The sequence below is a fragment of the Cephus cinctus genome, unplaced genomic scaffold (genome assembly GCF_000341935.2).
Source record: "Cephus cinctus unplaced genomic scaffold, Ccin1 Ccin1_scaffold0921, whole genome shotgun sequence".
Lineage (NCBI taxonomy): Eukaryota > Metazoa > Arthropoda > Insecta > Hymenoptera > Cephidae > Cephus > Cephus cinctus.
Window position 1 is genome coordinate 19,719 of NW_014333493.1, and position 26,440 is coordinate 46,158.

The window sequence follows — 26,440 nt, forward strand, 5'->3', positions numbered from 1 at the left end:
TTTATGTGACCTTTTAAATACCTGGCTGGACCATCGACATCCTTGTCTTATTGATTTTCCTTCTGGGATCGTTTAGACCACGTATAACCAATCATCCGCATAATGCTAAAGCACTAGCTCGTCTGAAATGGATGATAATCATTTAAAAAAACATAAATATGGTTTTAAAGATATTAAAAGATTTACTCACTAGTCTTCATTAATGATTCAAACGCTAATCGTAAGAGATCGTATGTTTTTTCTCGTCTCTCGGTCCTAAAAAGATATTAGGTTAGAAACCAAAGTTAGAAGAATCGACTGTAATAAGAGAGACGGATGTAAACGTTTTGATTAGATGCTACCCATTTGCCATCATTAATCTTATGGACATTCTAATGCTCTTTTATCAGACTTCTTTGGTACTTCAATTGAATTTCCAAAAGTGAACTGCCTCGACGTATATAAATGGTGACACATAAACGCTTTAGCTGTTCTGCCAATTTATACAGGCGTTCCAGTAATCGAGCGTTTAGCCATTACTCGAGCGTGAAATACGCTTCACTGCAAAGACTGGTATACCGATGAAACGCTATCATACATACCACCTTGAATTACAAGCTTTTATAATTAGCAGTATCGAATGCACATTAAAACTGACAAACCCATATACGTACCCGTTCTAAAAGCTACCATAAAATTTTTCTCAGGTCTTGCAACTATTGTTTGAATTTCTTCAAATACAAAAATATTTCTCTCCTTCAATGGATTCCGCTTTGAATAGTTCTACAGGAGCCTCTTAGCAGTCTTGGATGGTCATGAAGTACATATAAGGTCGATGGTAAATTCAATAATGCTTCTGAATCACACCAAGAGAAAATCCGGTAACCGCAATGCATGCCTACGGATATGCAGCAAGCCACTGCACAACTAGCCTCAAGTGCAATTGCAAAGTTTCAGTTTTGAAAACATTCGTGACCTAGCACGATCCTGAACTGCTACCAAAGGTTCGAGGGTAGTCTGTTTGCCACGGTGATGAGTCAAAGAGTCAGCAGCATTCGCGGGGATTTTTGGCTACATGCCAACCGCTGAAAAATAGGTTATCGATCAACTCCTTGGTCTCGCGGTAATAAGCGCCGCCCCGGTCCAAGGAACTGGGCTAGATGAAATACCGGATGTAGTGAAGTCACTTCCTGCACTGGGCAGATAATGCCTTGTTTTTTAAATTGTTCGCTGGACACATGGGACACGTTTGGCCTTTATTTATTATCAAGTATGTCTAATGTTAGTAAATCTATCAAACTCCAATATACATATTTAAAGTTCCGTCAACGCAGATACAGTTTTTACTAACCTTTCCGTTCTTGAAATAATATGGTCTGAAAGCATTATAGGTGATACCGATAATACCAACTGAAATATTGGTAGCGACAGATAGATCGATGTTTTTCGAACAGAAGGAAATATTTGGCGCTATGTAAATTAGCGACGTCTCTTTCGATGGCTGAAAAATTAATTCCTTCGGTAAGAAACCATCGGATGGTGTTTCACGAGTTTTACCATTAAAGAGTTATCCTCGAGTTTCTGCTGTATCCTTTAAAGACAAAGTATTGAAGAACCAGTCTAATTCTGACATCTACTGGCAGTACTGAGAGTACAGTGTAAGACATTGTGGTCATGGTATTCCTATCGCCAGGAAATCGACAGCGGCCACCACTCACCAGGTTCTCCCGTACTTGCGAAGTAGAACCTCACGTATACTCCCACGCCCTGGACACCTGTCCCAGTAGTTGTGTTGTGGACTACCAACGTGACGAATAATGACGTGTTCGGTAGTGGCCTCCGGAGGTCGGCGAACAGGATGAGGCTGTCGCGCGGAATTCGGCGAACAGTATGATCATCGACGAGGAGACGCATCGGCGGCCACTTTGGACAGTAAGAAGCCACGCGCGTCGAAGGCTCAAACGAGCCGCAATATGGCAATAGTGAAGGAAGTCACCGACTCTAATAAGCAGTGCGTCGAAGAGGATCGTGAAGAGCATCCGCAATGACATAACCGTGCGGTAATCAACGGACCAATATTCACCGTCGACATGTTCCAGTTTTTGCATCTTCGTAGTCGTCTCTTGCAGAGTCTGATACTGGGTCTGGTTGGTCTTACCTTCTATGCGTATTACCGGACTACTGTCAACGACATACGACAATTTGCTTCAGCACGTAACGGTAAGGAGTATTTGTTTTCAGTTTATAGATCTTTCAATTAGATTTTTAATGATCTTTTTACTTTGGGTGCTTGATAATTTGAGATTGACTCTAATCGTTTTTGCAGCATAAGTTATTGTGATTAAGAATAGATATCTCTTTTTGATTTACATATAATATGTAGCTTAAATGTTTTAAAGTGGCAATTGCATAAGGAATCATTCAAATTGCACGTAAGTTGAAAGGCTGTATTATATGTTGTACATCGATGAATATCATAAATTCGAACATTATTGAATGGAGCGTGGAAAAGAAGTCAGTGAATAGAATTACGTGATATGATACTGTGCTGTTTCTTGCTGTCAGATTATTTTCTCAATAAATTTTACATATTTAGTCTATCAATTCACAATGGAGCTGCGTATGAGAAAAATATATATAATCCTGCGTACTTTATTCTTTGCGCACTGATGAACATCTGTATGCATAAGTAGATATAATGAAATTATTTAGAAATAATATCACTTGGTTTATTGTTTCATCATGTATAAGTACCTGATGAATTTTGTTTTTATCTGAATAATTATTCATGGAACTGAATAATAAAACTGATCATTAAAAAATTCTTTCTCTTGTGAATATTAAGTCCTTGGAATGAGTGGCATAATTTCAATACCCATGTAATATCTTAGGAATTTTTCTTTAATCTATGTACTCTTTAGTAATACGTTAAGGAACTCATTTACGTGCGATACGTCCTAATCGTCGTTATGTTATTGAGTTGAGACAAGGTCTTACTCAAAAACTAAGAAGGAAACAATTTAAAGATTTCTATAGCGTATAATCAGTTGCGTGCGTGTCCTTCAGATTTCAGCAAGTTAAATTAGTGAATGTAAAAATCAAAAAGCAATTAATTTAAATTCATGAAAACTTCCGTAAGACCTTACAAAATCATTAGGAGGATAAATAAGTATACAAACAATATTATTTACAGGTCACCTGGTGATGTACGACCTTCACCATATCAGTGGCAACGCCACAGAACATGCTGAAGCACGGTTGGCACCAACAAAGAATTCAACAATTGGAGCACAGCTCTCTTCTAGTCTAAATGGCAGCAGCTCTCACAACGGCAGCAACCTCTCAACGTTAATCACAATCCTGTCGACATCCTCCATCTCGCAATCGCTGTCTTCCGCGAGTTCCTCGACGATTTCAAAGGACAGTAGTGACAAGCCGATAAAACAGATAAGCAACCTGCTAAACATGACAAGCACCAGCATCTCAACAATGAACAATGCTTCGGCACGTGCCATATATCAATCCGGTCATACTGTGTCTATACCTGAAAAATGTCCTAACTTCGGCAAGGACATGCAGTTAGTAATAATAGTAATGTCAGCACCGAGTCATGTAGAAGCAAGGACCGCCATCAGACAGACTTGGGGACACTTTGGGCAAAGACGAGACGTGAGCATTCTCTTCATGCTCGGTGCAACCTCAGACGTTAGGATCGAGAGGATTCTGGTGCACGAACAATTAATGTATGGTGATGTGATTCGTGGAAACTTTCTAGATTCGTATTCAAATCTCACATTGAAAACAATATCAACTCTGGAATGGGTTGACAATTATTGCTCCAATGTACGTTTCATCCTGAAGACTGACGACGACATGTTTATAAACGTGCCGCGGCTACTCTCCTTCATAAGTAAACACTCCAAGGATAAGAATGTGATATTTGGAAGATTAGCCAAGAAGTGGAAACCCATAAGGAACAAGAAGAGCAAGTATTACGTATCACAGGCGCAGTACAAGCCCTCTATCTTTCCAGACTTCACAACCGGACCTGCTTATCTGTTATCAAGTGATGTGGTGCATAAATTGTATAAGGCGTCTTTGGACCAGACATATCTCAAACTCGAAGACGTCTTCACTACCGGCATTGTTGCTCATAAACTCGGGATCAAGCGTGCTCATGCTAACGAATTTCTGAACAAGAGAATCTCGTATAGTCCGTGTAACGTGCAGCGTGGTATAAGCATACACATGGTTAAATATAGCGAACAGTTTGACCTCTGGAAAAAGTTACTGGATGGTAAAAGTAAATGCAAGTGATAACGGACAAGATGGAGGCTATTACGCATAAATGTCACGCCCGATAACTCATCGTAACTCGTATACTTATTTGATACTAGTTCACACCTCGGTACAGGTATATCTGTTCCGCTAGATTACAAGCGTGTGTGTTCAAAGAACATACGCACTATGAATATTTTAATTGACGTAAGTTATACAAGGGTTGCAATTCCTGAGTCTTGACTTAGCTAAATAGGACAAGTAAGGGAAGATACTAGGCTCAGACGACATGAAGGTACATTCACTTTTACAATTGGACTATTTCTATTCATACATAACTTTTTTTTCGTTTACTACTCATATTTAATAAGTTACTTTAATCGCATAATAACGAATCGCGGACTTTGCACTCAAGTCTTGGTCTCCATTTCTTTATTGTAATTTTCTCGAGTGCCATAGGGTAGATCGACAGTAAAATAATGAGCTTAACTGAAGTATCGTGTTCCTATTTCATTTCTTGGAAAGGGTTAGTCATTATCACAGCTATATATACGTAATTACAAAATCCTAATAAACAATACTTTAACTCGAGTCTGGAAAAGACTTACTGGAGGTTCGGTGACCTGAATGCTCAGCCAAGGTTCCCTTCGTTAGTATGCGTCACCTATTCACTATACTTGAAATATCCTTGGCCCGTTTCACGGCGTAAAATCAAGATTGCTTCTTCGAATTTGATATTAATCGCCACCTTAGTGTTTATGATATACGGATATACATACATAATTATATACAGGAATATCTGTCTCAAATCCATCAGTTAGTTTTCATTTTTATCACTATATTCTGATTACATTTATCTCATACGCTTGATTCTCTCAGATAAAAATCAATATTTTAGTTAGATATACATTATCTGACTAATGGATTTAACTTGAATAATCCTGTATACAATTGTTCCTGTTTATATCAACATGTAAAACCAACCTGCGCAATGTGAAGAAGATTCGAATAAAATTCGAATACGAGTTGACAATATATAAATACTCGCAACAAAACACGTGCTTATGCGTACTGTCAGTGTATGTGCAGTTATGCATATATACTCTATATATGGACACAGAATGAGAAAAATATTTAAAGTAGATTTTTCAATGTCGTGTCTAATTTTATTGGATGCTCAACGATCATCGCTTAGCTGGAGAATCGTTGGCGCATAAAAACCTATGATAATATATTTATTTTCATTCCTCTATTCGTTCCACACGTAGGTCTGACCATGTGTATTTTTATTTTTATATATACCTGTATCTAAAAAACGTGCCCTCACGAAATCCAGTTCTGCCATTGTGAGCGTATACGGTGGACTACGGAAGTATTGGGATATTGGAATTCCCCACACGTAGGGTGTAACGCTTATTCTATATAAAATAGACGAACACAGTAGGGGAATATCGTCAAACTTTCAAATTTTATATTTTAGACTTAACACCAATAATTAATTGAAGACCAATTCTTAAAAATGAAAGATATTCGCTATACCTAATTGGCAGTTGTAAAGTGTTCGAATGATCAGCAATATGTCACAAAACTTTCACTCATGTCTTACAATATACTGATTTTGCTCAAATTTACATGTTTCGAATAGTCTATACAATATAACTCTCCTGAATCCTCTCCGACAATACTATCCTAAATTAATAATTGACAAATGGCCACAGCGAATCAATTAATTGACTCCAATTTTCTCTTCGAATTGACTTTACTCTTATTATATAGCTCTAGTCAATGTCTAGATTTTGTTTAAAACAACCACAGCTGAAAGTAGCACATTGGCCAAGTAATGTTGTGGGTCGACTATGAGCCTAAAAATCTAATATACATGTATATCGACACACAAGCGTTCACTGTAAAACACATGTACACAAAAGCGAGCAGAGTTCGTATTACTATGATCGGTACCAAAACCGGATCCAAGAATCGTCTCAGCGTATCGAGAAAAATTCCAGAAGTGAACGACAAGTCTTTCTTGCTAGAGTCGATTGCTACCTTTCCTGAAATGCTTCAAGCATAAGAGTAATGTTTCTCAAGGAAGTAAAACCCTCTTAGCATTTACAATCTAATAAAAGATTATGCAACTAGCATTATTAAGCGCACCACGTTCGATGTGTATACAAGCGATGATAATTATATGTAAATACAGTCACTGTCAATTAATATATGAACGACAGGTACCGCTAGATTTTTTTTCTCTTGTTACGAGTAGCTGGCACGTAAACTGGCTTCGCGATTACTCATGACTTAGACGCTTGGCAAGAAGTAACCGCTTTTCGAATTTATTATTTTAATTCATTAAATCATATGCCATCGTGCTGATGTGCACTCCTCACGTAAAAATAGTTGGAAGAGACTGGTAACCACAGAGTGAAGGTGGATTTCGGTGGGTCGCATGAAATTATAAGGAAAAATGTCTGTGGTGAAGCATATAACCTTTCTCTCTCGTGGTTTGAAGGATTGCGTTACGCTTCTTCGTGAATGCTTGGAAATGTATCTGGACTGTTGAGAGACGAAGAAAAAAGTTAAATGAGAGAAAAAAGAGAGCTATAACTCAACGAACCTTTCTCTTCCGATCATTATTCTTGTATCTCATTGCGTACAGTTGCATATAGCCGTTTGTGTCACATGCGAATTCTTTAACTTGAATTTATATTGAATTTCGTGTTACATCTTGAGAATCCTTTGTATCTGCTTTTGAATTTCTTCCCGCCAGGTTTCAGCCACTGGAATATATAGGTATGGTTTGTCGATTTAACTAATTTGACGGATCCTTACGGAATTAATATGTAATTATGCTTTCTTACGAATCGTCTATGCTGGGTGTTGACTTTCTAGCTCACTTAATGACGATTTCAAATTCCTTCAAGTTTCACCTCGACATCCCTTTTTGACGGTCGACACGATTTCCTTTGAGCTATTTTCGTGTATCGCATTAACGGGAATTTTGGCTTGTCATTGCGTCATTGCATACGATTGCTAGGTGCGTACATATTCACGTGAACCGTTAGAAAACCGGAATGATACTTGAACATGGCGTAAAAGGTCTCTGCTGCAGTTGGAATGTGGTTCTTCATACTGTTTCAACTGGAACACATACAGAAAAGAGTGTTTGCTTATATTCCGGTCAGTTATTATCACAGTAATTAAATTTTCACATTATTTTCCAATATCTTGTATAATCCAAACGATTAATCGTAAATATTAATGTCTCGTCTGATATCCTAACCGCTCGATTAGCCAATGCTCGATAAGCACATTTCAAGGATAATTATAACTTATCGTTTCAATTTTCAATCTTTTACGAGGGTACACTCTCGACTCGGATATAATCTCTAATTTGCCAAGATAGCGCATATTTCTCTTTAGTTAATTGCCTTGAAGAAGCGTCTAAATTACGTGCTTAATCGCTCATCGTTGCGCCATCATAGTAAACTGTGATTAGACACGTGTCACGAAGGTTTCATATTTTTTATTTTACTAGATAAATGGTTTAAAATATGTTTATCAGAAAATTTATATTATTATTTATTACTTTGTGTAAATATTACTATTTACTTTATTATAGAAACGTGCGTACTTTCGTTTTCTGTTAACTCCGCATCCTGTTGGCAGTAAACGTACCTGCCGACATAACCTCACGTATAGTATTCACGTTTACATAGTGATTCGAATAAATGCGGCATTTGGCCAGCATGCGAACGGACAGTTGAAAGTAAAATCTTCATTTGTGACAATCGACTGGACGTGTTTTGTATAAATGTTATCTTCTCAATGTTCCCCTATACGAAACGTCATAATTCTTTATAAATTTATTGCTATAGTTAAGCCGCGTTTACATATGGTGACTATAATTCAATTTTGAAGAGTAGTGAGTTGATTATCAGTGATACCTAAAATTAGTGGCATCGAAAATTAAATACTCAAATACCGTCTGGATGATTATAGAGGAATTCGAAGGAAATGCTTGAAGTCTCAATGGGTTTGTATATTTGAAAAGTTACTGACCAAATAAGAAAACTCGTACTGTCATTTGCTATATTATGTGTACGTTTGAGCTTTTCCTATATTTCAACATTACAATTTCGAGTCTTAAATAAAGATACGACGAGATGTTTGGTAAAGGGAGAAAGTTTGAAAAATTCGTGTTTCTAGTTGCTAAATGTAATTTGTGAATCGTGACTCTAATTGCATTTATTCTTGCAATGCATTCAGTCTGTTATTAAGGATTTAATAATCGTGCAACCAGGAACATTCATCGTTCTATATTATGGTTTCTAATCTCGTATATACTAAAGAGCTGGTAGATGAGAGTTTATCATTATTTCGCAAACACTTATCACAGCTCCCATTCGATTTAATTGCAACCCTCGTGATATGCCGCTTTTATCTGGTTAATTGTTATAACCTCGTAACAACGGTCCTATGGCCTCGTAACGGCTAAACGAAAGTCCTGCAAATGGACTATTGGTAAAAGTAACACCGGATGACGTTTAGAAGTAATAAAATACTGCTTTGAAACGCTTTGTTGTTTATACGAATGGGTCACTTAGCGGCAAATCATTCATAGATTGACAAACCTGGTCACGATTTCTCATTCAAGTGGAAAACGTGTGATACTTGCATTTACAACTTGGTACAAAAAAACGCGATAACACTAGCTTTCACAGTTCAAGTGAGTTACTGGCGGTTCTTATAACTTTCGGGACAAAAGAGAATCTAAACTTTTATTTTATTTGGAACTTTCTTTAACGTATATCTTATGCGGTCATCTCATGCGAATTTAAAATGATTCTTTTCAGTTTGATAAATTTTGAATACATTTATTATTCTTACTTTCCGAGAATCGAGAAAAATGTTTATATTACATTCACAATTAATATGGTATTATGAAAAAACGTATGTAAATTTTCAGCCTGTACGAAGCTCTCAGTGACTATTACTCGGTGGCAATTTGGAAGATTCTAGAACTTTTTAATAATTATATTCAACCTTCCATGTGGATAATGTAGTAGTAACAGAAGGAGTGTAAACATTTTAGTGATCGACCATATTTGTTGAATTTTTAAGCAGTTTGTATTAAATATAAATATTATAATGGATATGTAATTAAGTTGTCGGATAATGTGTTTCCGCATTATCGAAACGATGACGTTGCTCGTTAATCTTAAGAAACTTAATTTTCTATGAGTAAATGTAAAATAATTGTTATTTCCCTCGATGTATTTTTCTGATTGTAAAGTTATAATCTTATACGAAAAACAATTAATCGAACCAACAGAACACAGCTTGAATAATGATATATTTTAATTTCCTCATTCTTCCTGGATCATCCGTATATCAAAGAATCTCACCTCATTAATGTATTCCACGTGTCAATTAATGTTCCTAATGATACAAACTTATTTGGCACATTCGAAAACTGCGCTGTTGGCTTGTGGGCATTAGCCAATTTTAAAATAAAGATAGAGAATGAATTCTACCTCTATGTTCCTCATGATTCAATATACGTAATAAGAAAAAAAAAAGAATAAAGATCTATAGACCATATAGTGGCGCACCATAGTGGCGTAAGTTCGAAGCTCTACGTTCAACATAGAGAATCAGACATTACAGAACCTTATCCACTAAGCCAATAATAGATATTAAAATTTTTCAATAGTGCAGACAGCAGTATACGTATGTAATTATATATATTCTAAAAACAATCATAATCATTCGATGTACGTAAATTTATTTATATCCCTCAGATTAAATCCTTTCATACAATATCGCCATCTAACTGTCATTCGCAGAACCTTAATTCTAGCCTAAAAACATAATCGACATGATTTACGACAGACTGCGACTCGAGTCCATGTGCAGAAACGAATTGTTCTCGAGCATTGAAAAGTATCTCGAATAAAGTGATACAGATACAGTAAAATATGTTAATCCCAACGCAGATAGTTCGTACGTACATTCCATACCTGACTTTTCTAAATATTATAATACATAGTGAACTGACAGATATCTTTTAAATTTTTCTAGAACTATGCTCTAGAAAAGTGTAAGAATCTAAATAAAAGCGGCGCCGTTCGGTGGCTGTCAAAGGAAGCTTGTAGCCAGGTTAGGCAAGCGTCATAAAGATCGCGAGCGCTGTGCATTACGAGTCGACGTAAGCCGTGGCACATCCTCGCTCGCTTGCCTTGGCAGCACCAGAGTCCAGTAAAGCAGTCAGTGCCAGTGTCACTTCCGAAATTGTCTACGTGTCGCAAGGATAGTATATTGTGCGCGAGCAATCTGCAAAATCAGACTTAAAGAAGTCGCTTAACACACAGTGTCAAGTGGTAGAATCAAAGAGAATCTTCAGTAAACGACATGACCCGAGCGACCGGGGGCAAATGTTTATCGGGAGTAACGAAACGCGACGTCGAATCGCGATAGATAGGAGAGCCGGATAGCTTGGAGCTATCTGTCGGTGGTGGTGCGAGGGCGCGAGGCCGCGACCCTGAGCCCGATCCGCGACACCGAGCCAACGAGCCAGGCAAGCTAGCTAGCCAACAGCAGCAGCAAGCAAACAAGCAAGCAAAGTAGCAAACGTGTCGTTACATCTGCGGATAAGGAACTGTATGCCAAAGCAATTTTGAACAAGTTCATTTCAACATTGGAAGAGACATACGGTGTATACATATCGTATATATCGGTATTCGCTGTTACTTATTAGCCTGGCGAAAATCGGCGGTCCGAGCCGAACTAAGCCGAGCCGGGCGTGTACTCGCGGGAGAGTGTCTTGTTCTTTTCTGTCTTGTCTTGGGATACGTCGTAAGTGAGAGCGCTTTCGTGGAAGCTAACTACGTCGAGGAACAGTCGGGAGAGTCTTTAAGGATAAGGGGTTCGTGTGTAGATTTTAAAGTCGTTGTGTGTTTATCGTGTATCGTCGATTTTTAGTGTTAAGAAAAATGCCGCTCTTTGGCAAGAAGGATTCGAACAAGAAACTCAAGAAGGATGGAAAGGACGACAAGTCTCCGTCCGTCGATGACAAGTACATCCTCAAAGAACTCCTTGGGACGTGAGTATTTTTATACGTGGCTTATATGTTCTTAATAACTGATGAGATATCGCTATGGGTATTTAAGAAGAAAATATATTTCGTTGCCTTTTGCCTGGAAAAAGGGCGATTCTTCCGCATGGCTTTAAGGGTTTTCCCCACTTGCAGTTTGACAGCTCGACAGCTGGTACTGTCTGACCTTCTCCTTTACTCTCTCTTTTTACTTCACTCGTGAAACTTCCATGCACCGTCTCTCTTTACTCTCATTATCGTTTTCATTCTTAGTCATTGTCTGTTCATATTATCGAGGATATTATTATGAATTATGATAATTTTATATGCATTCGGAATCCTAACCTTCTTCGTATGGTTCGGTCGCAACCTGATACTCCTTGCAAAATGTACATGCATCGAAATAAGTATTGTACACCGTAATTTTTATCTCTATAATACGTCCCATCGTTTTACCTACAGTACCAGCGACGCTTTCTCGTCCTTTCCAATAATTTTCAGACCTTCAAACGTTATCCGAGAAACATCGTTCGCTGGATAGCCCTGGCCTACTATTGGCATTTGCACGGCTTTCGGTGATCGCGAATTTAAAATCAATTGAATCGATTATTTATGTTCTTTTATAGAGGACTCCTTGTATTTCCGGTTCTACTAATTTCAACTCATTCTCTTTTCTCTTATCGTGGGCTTATGTTCATTTTGAATTATCTTCTGGGTATTGAAATACTTGTAAGTAATGACATAGAAACTTCGTCGGTACATCCATATACATTTGTATGCATAGTATATAAGTGCCTATATTAAAAGCCTCGTGTAAACGATGATAATACAGGGTAAATATGCATTGTAAATAGATATTCATTTGTAAACAGTTGATCGTGCCTTGCGAAGATAAGTAAACGCATTGAGTTGCATCGTTCATCTGGGAAATATCTTGAAGACGGAAGTATGATATATGTCGTGATATACTGCCTGATAACCACTTCATTTGTTTTGGATTCCACTAGACTCCCAGAGGCTCAAGTGTATGATAAATGAAAAACTGATTATCATTGTAGCTTCCTGTCATATCCCTAAGCTCAAGTTGCCTTAGAAATTTTCTATACTTAATGGTTATCAAACAAATAACTGAGCTTGATATGATATTACTTAGTTGTATAACGTGGTTACTTCTTTCAAAAACTTGTTTACATTAGGCAACCACCATCTCACTGTTGCTTGGTATAATTATATCTAGTGCTATGCAACCAATTGAGACTGGTATACTCTCACAGTACAAAGAGAAAGCAGTTCTTGATTATAACTCGTTTGAAGTGCTGTACGGAGTAATGCTGTTTTTCTATGAAATTCAGACTCACTTAGCCGTTGCCTTCTAATGGACTCTGTTAGAACATTCTATATGGAATAGTAGTTAGTCCTTATACCAATTAAAAAGGATTGCACCTTATTTTAATTCTAGAAAAACCTGTTTAGTATTTCTTTGAGAACTATTTGTAGACTGTTTTCCTTATGAAAAGTGACTTATCATTGTGATCCATAATGTTTCTACTAAATAAGATACTCGTAGCAAATATTAGTTTAGATGATAAAATTTGTGTTTATTAAGAGTCTACAATCAGAATTGACAAGTGATGTATTGATTGTCATTAAGGCATGATACTTTGGTAATTCATCCAGCTAAGCATGTTATCACCATTCATAAAAACAAATTATGACTCGTTTATCTGTAAGAGCTAATATATTCTCTGCTTCTATACTCAAGTATTTATTTTAAGACAATTTACAAAATGATGAATTTATCATATTTATTATAATTACTTCCTATCCTTCCTATCCTTTCTAGGCCCGTCATTTAAATATAATTGAAATTTAATTATGGAAATGACAATTGTGTACTAAAGATTTTTATATCGGTCATAATTAATGTGAAAACATAGAATCTACGTCAATACACATTGGATGTAATCACTGTTATTCAAGAAAAGTGACAAAAATACTTAATAATTATATAAAAGCCTTGACCAGATTCAACAAACAGGTTCATAATAGATGAATGGACTGATATCAGTCATAAATATATGCGTAGAACAAGCATATGCCATTTCAAATAATATAACCGTATGTCTAAATAATCAATCACATCATCTTTCACATAAAGTTTTGAAAACGATATTAATACCAATGTAATATTGTTTAACATCATTTATGATCTATTGAACAAGCATATCATAATTTGCAAGATAGATCGTACAAGGAATTATAATGATTCTTTTTCTTTCACAGGGGTGCCTTTTCGGAGGTTCGACTAGCTGAAAGTAAGGACAAACCAGGACAAATGTTTGCAGTGAAAATTATTGACAAGAAAGCGCTGAAGGGGAAGGAAGACTCTTTAGAGAATGAAATCAAAGTACTGCGAAGGTAGGCTTTTGGTGGCTATGAGAAACAGTCTGATCCTAAAAGCCTAACCAGCTAACTGTCCCAAGAATGGATGATACTGGACACTTCATTTAGTAAAAAAAAAAGAAGCACTTCGGTTAGCTTAAACCGATTTAAAAAAAAAAGAGAGAACTGGTCCAAGATCACTCGGATCGGTTTCCACTACTTTTCTGCATGCTTCTTATATTGCGCGCTTCTTATATCAAAAGCCTATTGCCCCGTGTGTACTATATTATTACATTATTTTCACACTTTATTACTATATTCGACTACTATAGCAGCTATACTACTTTATTAGTGTAGCAACAGTGGGTGATGATAATAGGAAACGCTAGTGGAACGTCGCTCTATATCCGCTTCTCTCTAAACACTCTTTCTCTTGAAACGTAGAATCACATTTCAAGGAACTTGAAAGAAATTCTATATTCTCAGTAAACTTTTCAAAGTTTCCACAAGCGCCGACAAATGCACGGTAGTTCGCGCGTTTCAACGCCGTCTATTTAATACTGCTCACACTACATATGCAACTCCACGATTATGTTTTATTATACACAAGAGAGAGATGTGTATAAACACACAGGTATACAGGTATATACAGTTGAAACAAGTCAAGTAAACTTGACAGTCGTCACGCGAAGGTTTTGGTTCAGTAACATTTGGCAGTGAAGAGGAAGGAAGGACGCAATGGATTTTTCGACTTTCTTATATACTCCGCGAGTGCGACGGAGACATACTTATGTGTGCTTGCGTGCGTTAGAGAAGGACGGAAACAGTTTAAAAAAAATCAAGGTAGTCACTCGTTTCACGGGTACGGCTACGAGTGCCAATGACTTTCATACTTTGAGAATTTCAGTAGTATTTTGAAATTTGACCATATTTATTCCTTATATTACCAATGGCTGTTCGGTTGTGAAAGTTTCTATTCGGAGGCACTTAATCATACCCGACCGTTTGACATCTGTCAAGCCCGACTAGCGAGTTTGAACTAACCTGTATACCGGCAGCTGCACTTTCCACTTTTCGAACATTTGAATCTCAATGTGCTGTGAGATGATGAAATCTGATGCGAGCTCTTATGGCTGTCCACGTTACCTTTCCTAAATGTCGTGTGCTAAATTGCTAATTCGTATGTTTGTTACAGTAAAAATTAATTCCTGCAGTAACAAGCTCATGTATGTACACATCTACGCAATGAGAGAAGGTGGGGTCCAAGACGTTGACGACAAAGTACAAAATATATCCGCAGTAGGATTTTTAAATACGTGCTGTTTGACGTTTGAAAAGTATCAAGGGGCGCGAAAACAATGCATATTTAAAACGATAAGTTATCAGATCCATTACAGCACTGGATGCGTTCTCCTTAGGTTACAAGTCGTATTTCTCGGTAATAATATTCAACGTTATAACAATTGGATTAATGTTCAAGTAAATTCATAACAATCCTTAGCTTTCGTATTTAAATGGGGATTCCAGTCTCTCTTTTTCACTTTTCTATGGAATGATTAGTGCGCACTATCTCTCCTTGTCTATTTGCATACACGGTCTTATACGTATACGACGCTACCTGATAAACGTATCCTCTTCCTTGATACCGCCTTTTAATAATTCCCTTTTTATATTCCATTTAACGCCATGTGGCTTGCGCCTAAAGTTTAACATAGATTATCATAACATTATTGAAGATCTGAAACATGTCTTACGTCTTTGCTTTAATATAGACCTTGAAATTTATATGCAAAACCAAAAGAAAAAAAAAAAAAAGAGAATTACCAACTTTAATTCGCAGCCACGAGCTCGATAGTTGCTATTGATATATTATAGGTTATGCCAGTCTTAATATTTATTGATTGTAAATTTTCTATCGATATCCTCATCCCATATGCTTCTGAAATACGTTTTCCTGGTTCTGCTTTGTATCTTTTCCGTTTTATCAGTCCTATTATCATACAAGAGCCTCGCAAAAAAATTCTTTTTTTTTTTTCACGTAACACCGGCGTTTCCGCCAAATTCATCTTATTTGTACACTGTGGAGGAAGCTATTTATTTTAAGCGAATTAATTAATCAGATCACTAATCAAACACCGAACAAGCGTACAGGCAATCAAGCAATCAGCCGCACTCGATATGTATTATGTGATTGTGTACGGTGTTATTGTAATTCGTAGGTTCAGTGAAACAGTGACACCACACAGTGGTGATGGGCCGCTCAAGTCGGATAGTAGTGGCGAAAGAGGATGGTAAGTGTGGGCCCTTTGCACGGGTACCGACTGCCTATAACCACGGCACCCTATTTTTTGTTATCACTCGACCAACAAAATACGTTCATACGTCATTTACAATTTCGGAATCGCACGAAAAATACTCACGCACACTTACAATCTCACGCACCGTCTTCCATATATATATACATATATGTTACGTATGTCGGTTATTTTTTTTTTAATTATCAAATCCGGTACCTGCAATTACATTTTATTGTAAAATTTTTTTCGTTTCTTAATCTTATCCGTATCTATATATCTTTCTACGTAAATTTGTATTTTTTTTTTTTTTAATTCGAAATACTTTGTTCCAAAGAAATCCATCCTTATTTACCTGACTAATTTGCAATTGCAAATTTATATAAATTTTTATCAGTCTCGAGATTCTTAAATTTTCCACCTAATACTCGTCTTCGCAACCGAGTCAGGTAGCATCACTTTTGAAAGTTTTCTCGATAATTAATAACGTTTTTCGGAATGATCGTGATTAATCGTATCGTCAAAGCTGTCGAACTTTTGGGCGGATCCATTAAATTACCGTGGGATTTACATTGCATATCTATTTACTGTATTAGGGTATTAATAGGATGTCATTTTTTATCGATTCACGCGCACTTCTGGTATACCCGTACATGCATGGCACGTGACACTAAGGAAACGACCTCTAGACCTCTGCTCATTACACAATCGAAAATCAGTCCTGAGGAATGGAATATTTTGAAAAAAGTGAGATCAAAAAAATTTTGAAATTTCTACATAAATCAATCAGTTTTTTTTTTCATCAATCTCATTGACAAATCACGTCTCATATTACTTTCGCAACTTTTCATTCTCTTTTTATTTATCACCCCCCCTCCCAGCACCTCATTCCTTCACGTCTTCCCAAAATGTCCGATTTTCATAGCTTTCACCGTATATCCTAAAACTAACGTGAACACTCGGTATACACTGTCGCTAATCAACTGTACACACAATTCGCAACGAGAAGAAAAAAATTTGATTGTTTCGAAAATAATACATTAATTTTTTTTCTATTCTTACACACGAGTAACGCGCGTAGGAACATTAACAAAATTTACCCGACACCCGATTAACTCGCCCGACCATTATTCTTCGCAGTCACGTGACAATTTCGAATTTCTAATTACACGTCTACGCCATTGCTTCAATATTCTCGCAAGCATGGGAAGAATTTCGAAGAAAAACCTCTCGAGCATGTTTCCAATTTTGTTAGGCGCAGATGCTTCTCGCACCTGTAAATTACGTATTGTGTCATCTTATCCATTTATAAAGTATCAATACATATATCGATGCCAAGTCACAATAGCACGTACGTATATACATATGTGATACCGATATGCGTACTATACGTATAACCCTCATGTTTTGTCATACGCTATATATATATATATATATATATATATATATATATATATATATATATATATATATATATATATATATATATATATATATATATATATATATATATATATATATATATATATATACATATACATATACATATACCCACATACGCAACATTGTGTTCATACACGACACTAAATACACAACTGTTCAGATACACACATAGTCACGTTCTCGCAGCTTCCAGTGGATGGCTTATATGTCCTATATATGTATACATATATACGTATATACAACTCTATATGTATAATGTATGCGATGTTTTTTTATTTTGATGCATATACTCGGTGGGATCAATTATCTACAATGCAATTGGTGAACGTTATTAAATGCAATCGGTGGACTCTTTAATGCTTTGGCTATATGTGACATTTAGATGGCCCGGTGTACTCGTCATGCGAGAGTTCGATCTCTCGATACTTATTTTATTGATTTGTTTTTTCTTACCGTTTGTCTTTTCGTCTAATTTAAGTAGTACTTGTTTGTTTCAGTCGTACGAGAACTGTTTATGTTTATTGTGTAGTCTCTCTTTGGTATTAATTGTATACGTATACATTGCCCGTGGGATACGAAATGTGTAGCTGAAGGATTGGCAAGACGGGACTGTTAATGTAATTTCTGTACTACTTTGCTTTGCGAAAGATTCAAGGGCTGGCTTAATGGAATTCTTGTATGCATCCATATGTCTACGATTGCACGTGTCGAAATTGTCGATATATACATATATTCTATTCGTTACGTATACGAGGGACACTGGCTTTAGTATACTTCTGCCACTTCGATCTATTCGTTTATTGGGAATGCCAATCGAAAAGCAATTCGATAGTATCGTGCACGATGTATCGATATCATTCCACGCGCATTGTTGCAATGTTTCAAATAAAGTATCGCTGTGTCAACGTGGAAGTCGTCCTTACGAAATTCTGGGACCAGTAGGATCTCTTTTTCGTTATTACGATTTATTTAGGACCAAACAGACATTTCGCGTTTAAACTCTAATTTCATTGCAGCTGATTTTCACTGCGCCATCTTTTGCAGGTACTGTCTTGGTGTATAGTACGGAAAAAATATTCGTATCGTTATGTAAAATTGATTTATCAATATCGAGACAACTCTCTGATACTACGTCGAACCGAGTGTACTTCTACTCTAACTTATAAATTTCTATGGTCAATTTCGACACGGTTATGAGAAAACGCGTAATTCGCTTTCTCCTTGAATACGTACTCTTACAAATGGCGCATATGTGTACCTTGAAGTAGGGTAGCATGCAGACGGTGCACCCCCCCTGACAGCATGGGGAGGTGGGGCTCTAAATGTTGACAGAGTGACAATTAACTACTCGGCACTAAGAATTGTTTCAATTGTTTCAGGTTAACCCATCCGAACATCGTACAGCTTCTGGAGACGTTCGAGGACAAACACAAGGTCTATCTGGTGATGGAACTGTGAGTTAACTAAGAGTAATGAGACAAAATTTTTCGGATGACTCACAACTGTTACTCATGGACGACGGAGACTTTTGTCCATGGACAAACATGCTAATAGAATACATAATGGAACGTTTGTAATATTGGTTTAAAAGATTAGACGAGTTTTTCATTTTTTTTTTTTTCGTCTAACGTACCAATAGAATTCACGTTGCAAATCAATGTATATGAATTGCCTTTTACATATTCTCTTTCATAGACGTCCAGCAGTTGGTTGGGTCTAATGGTTAAACGTCACATCGATTACTCACTTGTATCTTTCTTGTTGGTTCTCAGGGTCACCGGTGGCGAACTCTTTGACAGAATTGTGGAGAAGGGTTCCTATACGGAAAAGGACGCTTCTGGATTGATAAGACAAGTACTGGAGGCTGTGGATTACATGCACGAGCAGGGTGTCGTTCATAGGGATTTGAAACCTGAGAATCTACTTTATTACAGTCCCGATGAGGATAGTAAGATAATGATCAGTGACTTTGGCCTATCGAAGATGGAGGATTCTGGAATAATGGCCACTGCTTGCGGTACTCCGGGATACGTCGGTACGTTAGAGCGCGTGGAAAATTCCTTCTGCAGAGGGAATGACGTGCGTTCTCTTTGTTTCTTTATTTTCTTTTTTCGTATAATAAATTTCGAGAACTTTATTATACGTAGTCGCATTACTTTTATGTGTCTCTTGAGGAGAAAGAGTTTCTTATCGAGTTTGTTTTGCAGCACCTGAAGTCCTGGCGCAGAAGCCATATGGGAAGGCTGTGGACGTTTGGAGCATAGGCGTCATCTCCTACATACTCCTATGTGGTTATCCTCCCTTCTACGATGAGAACGATGCCAATCTATTTGCACAAATTTTAAAAGGTAACCACCGCCATCATTCTGAGATGTATCGTGACGATATGTCAATGGATAATTTATTTTTATTTCTTTTTTTTAAACTACGCGTTACGCACGATACTAGCGACACGGTGGCACTGTGCTAATTATTAATTTCTTATTTTCATTTTTAAGGTGCTATATTCTAGTTCTTATATGCTGCTATAGTACGTATTTAACGTAGTAAGTAAACGGATATTGCCTTGTGCCTACGTGACATTTTTATTATCCATTGTCGCTCACGTTTCTACGTGCTTCCACACGTTTCTCTTTGATACTCGAGTACTTTTCGTCGATCTGGCATTTCACGTTGCTTCGTCCTATCCGGATACTTCGTAACGAACACATTGAAAAAAAGGATTTGGAATCGCTCGCGTAACTCATTAATTGCGAAGGCAGTCGCGATGCATCGTTGAAAATATAAATGTTATTGAAAATAATCACGGGTAATGCAAACTGATTGGATTTTTAAGATTTTCGAAGAATCTTTGTCTTCCTCTTTTACATTAAACGTTTATTCTGTCCGACTTTGATATTTTGTAGTCGTATCTGATTCCAACTTTATTTCAATGAGTACGAATACTGTCCACCCTATAGAAAAGAGCTAACCAGACTGTTGTAGGTGAATTTGAATTCGATTCGCCGTACTGGGACGATATCAGCGACTCCGCAAAGGATTTCATCCACAAGCTGATGTGCGTCAATGTCGAGGAACGTTACACCTGCAAGCAGGCATTGGCGCATCCCTGGTAAGTTATTTCTTTGAGGATGCACACGACACTTCATAGAGGATTCGATAACAAAGGACAATATTACTGACACTGCGTGTATACGTTTGTCTCTCTGGTCTTATGTACCACCTATATACGTTAACGTGAAACGTATGCTTTTGGACGCACCTAAACCTCACACTTGTTTGTCTGATATACGAGGCACAGAATAATTATTATTACGTCTTATTGGCACTCTCAATTAGCAATAATCATTGACGATGATTTTATTACTAATGCAATTACTAAACGCACGGATGCTACTTTTATGAATAGATCTCTTTTTGGTATGTCTACTGCTATTACTGAACACGATTATGTCCCAGGTATCAGGGACGTTGGATCTACGGAGTTATTGGGAATGTATATTAAAGTTATTAAAAAATAAAACAAAGTGTAGTGACAAAATTTCCAGTAAGTAAAAGACGCACTTTCTCTTATCGTCACGCAATTATCTTGTTTTCGTATGTTATCTTTACTCACGAAATCTACTCTCATTCACTGTTTCTCTCTCGCTCTCTCCTTCTATCTCTTTGCTTTATTCTAGCTTTGTTTTTGATATTCTCTATTATCTGGTGCCATCGGGTTTCTTTTTTGCAAAAATAACATGACACTATATCACGTGCCCTTTATACTAATCTAGTATATTTTTCTTTTTAATCAAGGGTGTATCGGTGGGATTGCGGGGTCCATTGACAGTATAGGATAAGCAGAATCGTACCGATAAGCTCAGGCAGGGTTGGTAGCGACTGAATCGTCGGATCAGTGCATCAGAAGAATGTCGTTATTATTATTTAATCGATAAATAGCGCGGTGAATATTATTGGAGCTATGACATATACATTCTATATATGTATATAGCGAGCTACCGATTCTTCTCGCTACCAGCCCCTCCTTCACTAATTATTCGTATCCGTAAGTGGACCAGCGCATTCAAGTTGATTAAGCAATATGAATTGATTTTTTTTCCAGGATATCCGGCAACGCAGCAAGCAATAAAAATATCCATGGTACTGTATCGGAACAACTTAAAAAGAACTTTGCCAAGTCAAGGTGGAAGGTTAGTACGGATAATCGATTAGCAAGCGACTGATAGCATGTGTGTGTTTGCTCGCCAGGCTCCGTAGGAAAGTCTCCCTGTTGTGTCATGGTTGCAGCAAGCATATCACGCGGCCACGGTTATACGTCAGATGCAGCGGTTGGCGCTCAACAGCGGCCAACAGCAGCAGGGACCAGGATCGACAGGCCCCTCCAGCGTCAACCCGCGCCCCGAACAATCCCAACTCAACCCCAACAACCATCATCACCACCAACAGCAACAGCAGCAGCAGCAACAACAACAACAACAACAACAACAACAACAACACAGAGTCCCGGGGCCACCATCGACCAACTACAATTGAAGCACACTCCCGTGCCACCAACGTCCTTGCCAAACATGGTGGCCCTGTCTCCATCCTCTCCTTTCTCGCCGCCTTCGACCTCACCGACGTCTTCGCCGTTACCTTCTTCTAATGCACCGCCCGACTTTCCCTTATACGTGCGCAACAAACGCTTCAAACTGTGGGGTAGCACGCGTACCGCTATCTCTACGTTATTCCGCGCTAATGTTTCCTATCTTAGAAAGCAGAGGAGACACAAGAAAAGCTGAATATTATGGCTCGAACAGCTTATACGACGCTCGTGCGTGTCGTCATGCACGATAGAGAGGCTTCGTTGAACGAAGCGTCTAAACTTCTCGCGTTCGATTCGATCTGCGCTGTTGCGGTTATGTTGATTACGGCGATGACGATGATTGTGGCGACGTTATGTTATTATTGTCATCCTTGTGTCGTAATCGGTTCTACTCGGCATTAACCGCTTCGACGATGGTCTCGTGGTCAGGTCTTCGTTGAAAAGCCCGCGCGATATAGGCGATTGTCCTTGCGCTTCTTTATCTCTTTCTCATTGCTGCACTACGCTCGAATAATGTAAATCGAGGGTCTCTTTAAGCGGATGGAACTGCTACGATTTAAAATCTTAAGTAGCTCCGCCCGATTTTACTCTATCTATTTACTATATCCGTTTCGATCTCTACTGATTCTCATAGATACTGTTAATAAGTCGGCTTTTGATTATCCGTGTAATACTACAATCGCTTTCGTCTGACTTCTTCTTCGAGGGACACCTTGATGAGGATTGTTAAACTTTTAAGGAGTTTTTAAGAGGTCGCGACTCCATTGGGAAAATTTTAAAGACCTTTTCTTCCATCGCGATATACACTTTAAGATGAAATACCTGTTCTGTAGTACTCACTCGCTCTAAAAAGCGGATGCGCAGTTAATCTCGAGCGATGAAGCAAATGTGTACATATATTCCTAAAAATACGTTAATGGAAAACTTATACAATGCACTATAATGCCTCGCAATGTATTGTGTACACGTTATACTGATTATTCGAGTCTTCCGAAAATGCTGGTGGATCGATTGGCTCGTCGACGAATTCGTGTCACGGATTAACTTTAAAGAATAATAAACGATCATTTTCTATCTGCACTGTTACTGAACGACGACGGCTTAAAATATTTGTGGAGTTATTCAACGTGGAAAATATTGAAAGCGCTCCACTGGCGATTTTCGGTTATTCGCTCGATGAGAAAACAAAAATGGTGCTCGTTATTCAGCCCTGGTTCGCTACGACCCTAAACGAGACACGAATGATACTTGTGTACTTTCAACGCTGCGAATTTCAATGGTACCTTAGCCTTTTGAGTAGACATCGACTTGCCGATTTACAATTTTCTCTCCCCCTATCCGACTTGCGATTCCTTGTCCTCCACTTCCTCGATAGATTTCGAAATCTTTTGTCGACGCTGTCAATCTCGATCTCGTTGACTCTATTAGATGCCATAAATGTTCCTTGCAATTGCTGTGCTATTGTGATAAAGTCGCGTAAGCTTGCAGCGAGCCACGGGCGTCCATTTTCATTGTTCGTTTTACCTTCGTCGTGACACCTTCAAGACCCAACGGCAAGGGAACGTCTCTGGGTCTCAGGTGGCGTTGTCGGAGGAGCTTCCCCCTGCAGTTGGCAGGTGGCGGCGGGGGGAGAGGGTAAACTACATCAGCGACAATTAAAGAGAAAAGTATTTGACAGACGGATAAAATATAAACTAGCTTACCGCATGAGCGTGTACGTGTATATTATTTTTGCACTCTTGGTGCATCCGTCTGTCGACATATGTTCATTAGATCTGTTATTAGCGAGAAACGAAGGTACGAACAATATAAATGTAGAAAACTTCTGGAGAAACGCTAATAGCTCCGAACTGTAGGAAATAAGTAAGTTAATTGCTCTTTATCGAGCGGGCATTCCTACGTCACTCTCTAATTCTATATATCTCTCAGCAGATCAAAACTAAGTCCGTGATATAATCACTTAATATGGAATACCCGAACGCCGAACACGTCTGTCTCTGTGGATCGGGCGCTAATGATGTACGAAGGGATTTTAATCGATTCGCTAAGTTAATACTTGACTCTTAAAAATAATTTTAAAGTTAACGATAAACATAAGGCATACTTATATAAATATAAATATATATATATATATATATTCTTTATTAAATGCCATAAATATATAAGTAATTCAAAGAAAAGCGAGGAAAAATTAAGAGTAACCAGGTTTATAGGAAAGCGTACGAAGACCGAGAGCTATAAACTGTGCTTTTTACGATCATTGTTCACAATTGTTATCGTGATAACGATATGCCAATCAAATCGATACGATAATGCTGTGCATATTTTATCGCGCAAATCGGTAGGCCGTTCTGGTGTGCCTTCGGATGACACAATGTCGATGATGAGCATTTTTAAGGGAAACTTGTACTTTTAAGACCGTTAAGTTCATTTTATGATGTTACTGTGTGTTTAAGTTTTTTTTTCTTTCTCTTTTTCCTTTTTGTTTTATTATATATATATATTTTTTTGTTTCCTTCGTACTTACGACTTGTTATACAGACGAATTTAATCGATTCTTAGGATACTTTTAATCGGAGTAAGAGAATCTCCTTTACTTAGACAACTCTTACTCCTGTGGCTCAAGGTCGCTGCACGCGGCTCGAATTTTATTTGATTGTTTTACTAGGTACGTTTGTAATTGTCAGCGACGTTCGTTTATCGAGAGCGATTGATAATATATGCTTGTATCCAATTATCATAGTTATGCTCGATACAATGTGAAATACAATCGACATACTTATGTACACAGATACAAAGATATCGCAGCATACCGTGTAATCGGATAGTACAAATGCCTATATTGTTGTATGCATATATAAAAAAAAATAGGTATCGTTTCTTATTCGTATTGTAACGTCTATTATGTACAGGACCTTCTGAATCGTACAGCGTACAAAGAAATGATCAAAGAAACAAAGTAAAAACTTTATCAACGAATTTTCCCATATCAAGTCCCGTGAATGAGAGGAAACAAAAAGCGACAAGAAACCTGCCGAACACTCGAAACTCGATAGAATTAATTGAAGACAAACCGTTCCACTGCGAGAGACGCTGTTGAGATCCAATGAAGATGAATGTCAGGGTTCTTAATTCTTAAATTGCGAAAGTCTGATAAAACGCTATAGCGATAAGGACTAAATAATGTAGAAGTACGCGCTGTAAAGGTAATTGCGATACTGTACTTAAAATCGTAATAATTATTTTCTAACCTCTCTTATTTTTCTTTTGTCTTTCTATCTGTTCTTCTACGCTCGATGCGCTTTGGCTGCGCCGAAAATTGTGCGCCGTGGTCGTCTCATCGACATCGTGTCATCCGACTCGAAGAGTTCACTGCAGCTAATTATTATAAAGAAAATAAAGCAAGGGAAAAAATGTAAAAGAAAGAAAAAAAAAGTAATCGAGATATACCGTCGCTTGCCGATAAATCGCTGAAGCGTCTCTCAAATTCTAAAGGAAAGTAAAAACAGGAGGTTTTAGCTTGTATCGAACGTTACCGTGCCACATAAGTGAACATATCGGCAGCGAGCATTGTAAATGTGATGTAAAATTAAGGTGAAATTAAATGACGATTTAACGAAGCACTAACGCAGTCTGATAAGGGAAACATAAAGAGAAATTATGAAGCTCAGACTGACTGTTGAGTAGGGAGACGGAGTTATCGCTGTTACTAAACTGTCTGAATGATTATTGTTAAATTATACGTATAAAGCACCTATCCACTAATCCGTTACGCTAGACAAAAAGTAACGACTAATTGAAACCTCCTTCATTAAATCCTTAAGCCTTAAGCATTTCTACAGTCTAACTGGATATTTTTATTAATGGCTTCGCGCATACATTCATTTTTTTGCTTTTCAATGCTTGATTATTGGTATTAGCATCAATTCGCGAGGAATGTATTCAGTTGGTTACAGCTGGCTTTGTATAAATCAGCGAAGGCATTCGTTTATAAATATTTTGCACGTACTTTTAGGAATACCAGGACAGAAATAGAGCCACGCAGATCTTAAGGCTGCCTCATTTTTGTAATGACGAGGGCGCTCTCTCTTTTTGGTTTCTGTTCTATTGGTTTTAGATAATTTAATGAGACATTTGATTTTACTTAAGGCTACTGAACTGTTATTGACTATGTTTTATTTGCACGCTTGTAATTCACATTATGCCTATTGAGATGATTTTGAGTCTCAAAGGCTGAACGATTCCTTGGAACGATTATCTTTTATTAGTATATATTTGATTTCAAAGTTAGTTTGTGTCGTTAAGTTAATTAGATAGTTCTATTCGCATGTAAGGATCGTTACGACTAAAGGGGATTTTAGGATGATGTAAAAATTCATATTA

General features: G+C 37.6%; 2 protein-coding genes across 9 annotated transcripts; both read left to right on the top strand.

Moving 5' to 3' along the window:
- The first annotated feature begins 1,672 nt into the window (after positions 1 to 1,672).
- On the top strand, positions 1,673 to 9,586 carry LOC107271179 (beta-1,3-galactosyltransferase 5). Of its 2 annotated transcripts, none has more exons than XM_025088389.1 (3): positions 1,673 to 2,199; positions 3,173 to 8,290; positions 9,224 to 9,586. In XM_025088389.1, exons 1-2 carry the CDS (start codon positions 2,070 to 2,072, stop codon positions 4,294 to 4,296), a joined length of 1,254 nt encoding a protein of 417 aa, XP_024944157.1. In that variant the 5' UTR covers positions 1,673 to 2,069; the 3' UTR covers positions 4,297 to 8,290; positions 9,224 to 9,586. The 2 variants fall into 2 exon arrangements, with proteins under 2 accessions (XP_024944157.1, XP_015602344.1); XM_015746858.2 differs by having other exon boundaries at positions 3,173 to 7,434.
- A 777-nt stretch (positions 9,587 to 10,363) lies between these two features.
- Positions 10,364 to 25,812, top strand: LOC107271157 (calcium/calmodulin-dependent protein kinase type 1). 7 transcript variants are annotated; one of them, XM_015746814.2, is made up of 10 exons: positions 10,364 to 11,182; positions 11,239 to 11,359; positions 13,634 to 13,768; positions 15,952 to 16,023; positions 18,849 to 18,923; positions 19,242 to 19,504; positions 19,677 to 19,817; positions 20,455 to 20,581; positions 21,575 to 21,612; positions 21,721 to 25,812. In XM_015746814.2, the coding sequence occupies exons 2-10, from the start codon at positions 11,250 to 11,252 to the stop codon at positions 22,251 to 22,253; spliced, it is 1,494 nt and encodes a 497-aa protein (XP_015602300.1). In that variant the 5' UTR covers positions 10,364 to 11,182; positions 11,239 to 11,249; the 3' UTR covers positions 22,254 to 25,812. The 7 variants fall into 7 exon arrangements, with proteins under 7 accessions (XP_015602300.1, XP_024944150.1, XP_015602301.1 ...); XM_025088382.1 differs by having other exon boundaries at positions 10,366 to 11,359; XM_015746816.2 differs by lacking the exon at positions 10,364 to 11,182 and having other exon boundaries at positions 21,575 to 21,662; positions 21,760 to 25,812.
- Positions 25,813 to 26,440: the final 628 nt, after the last annotated feature.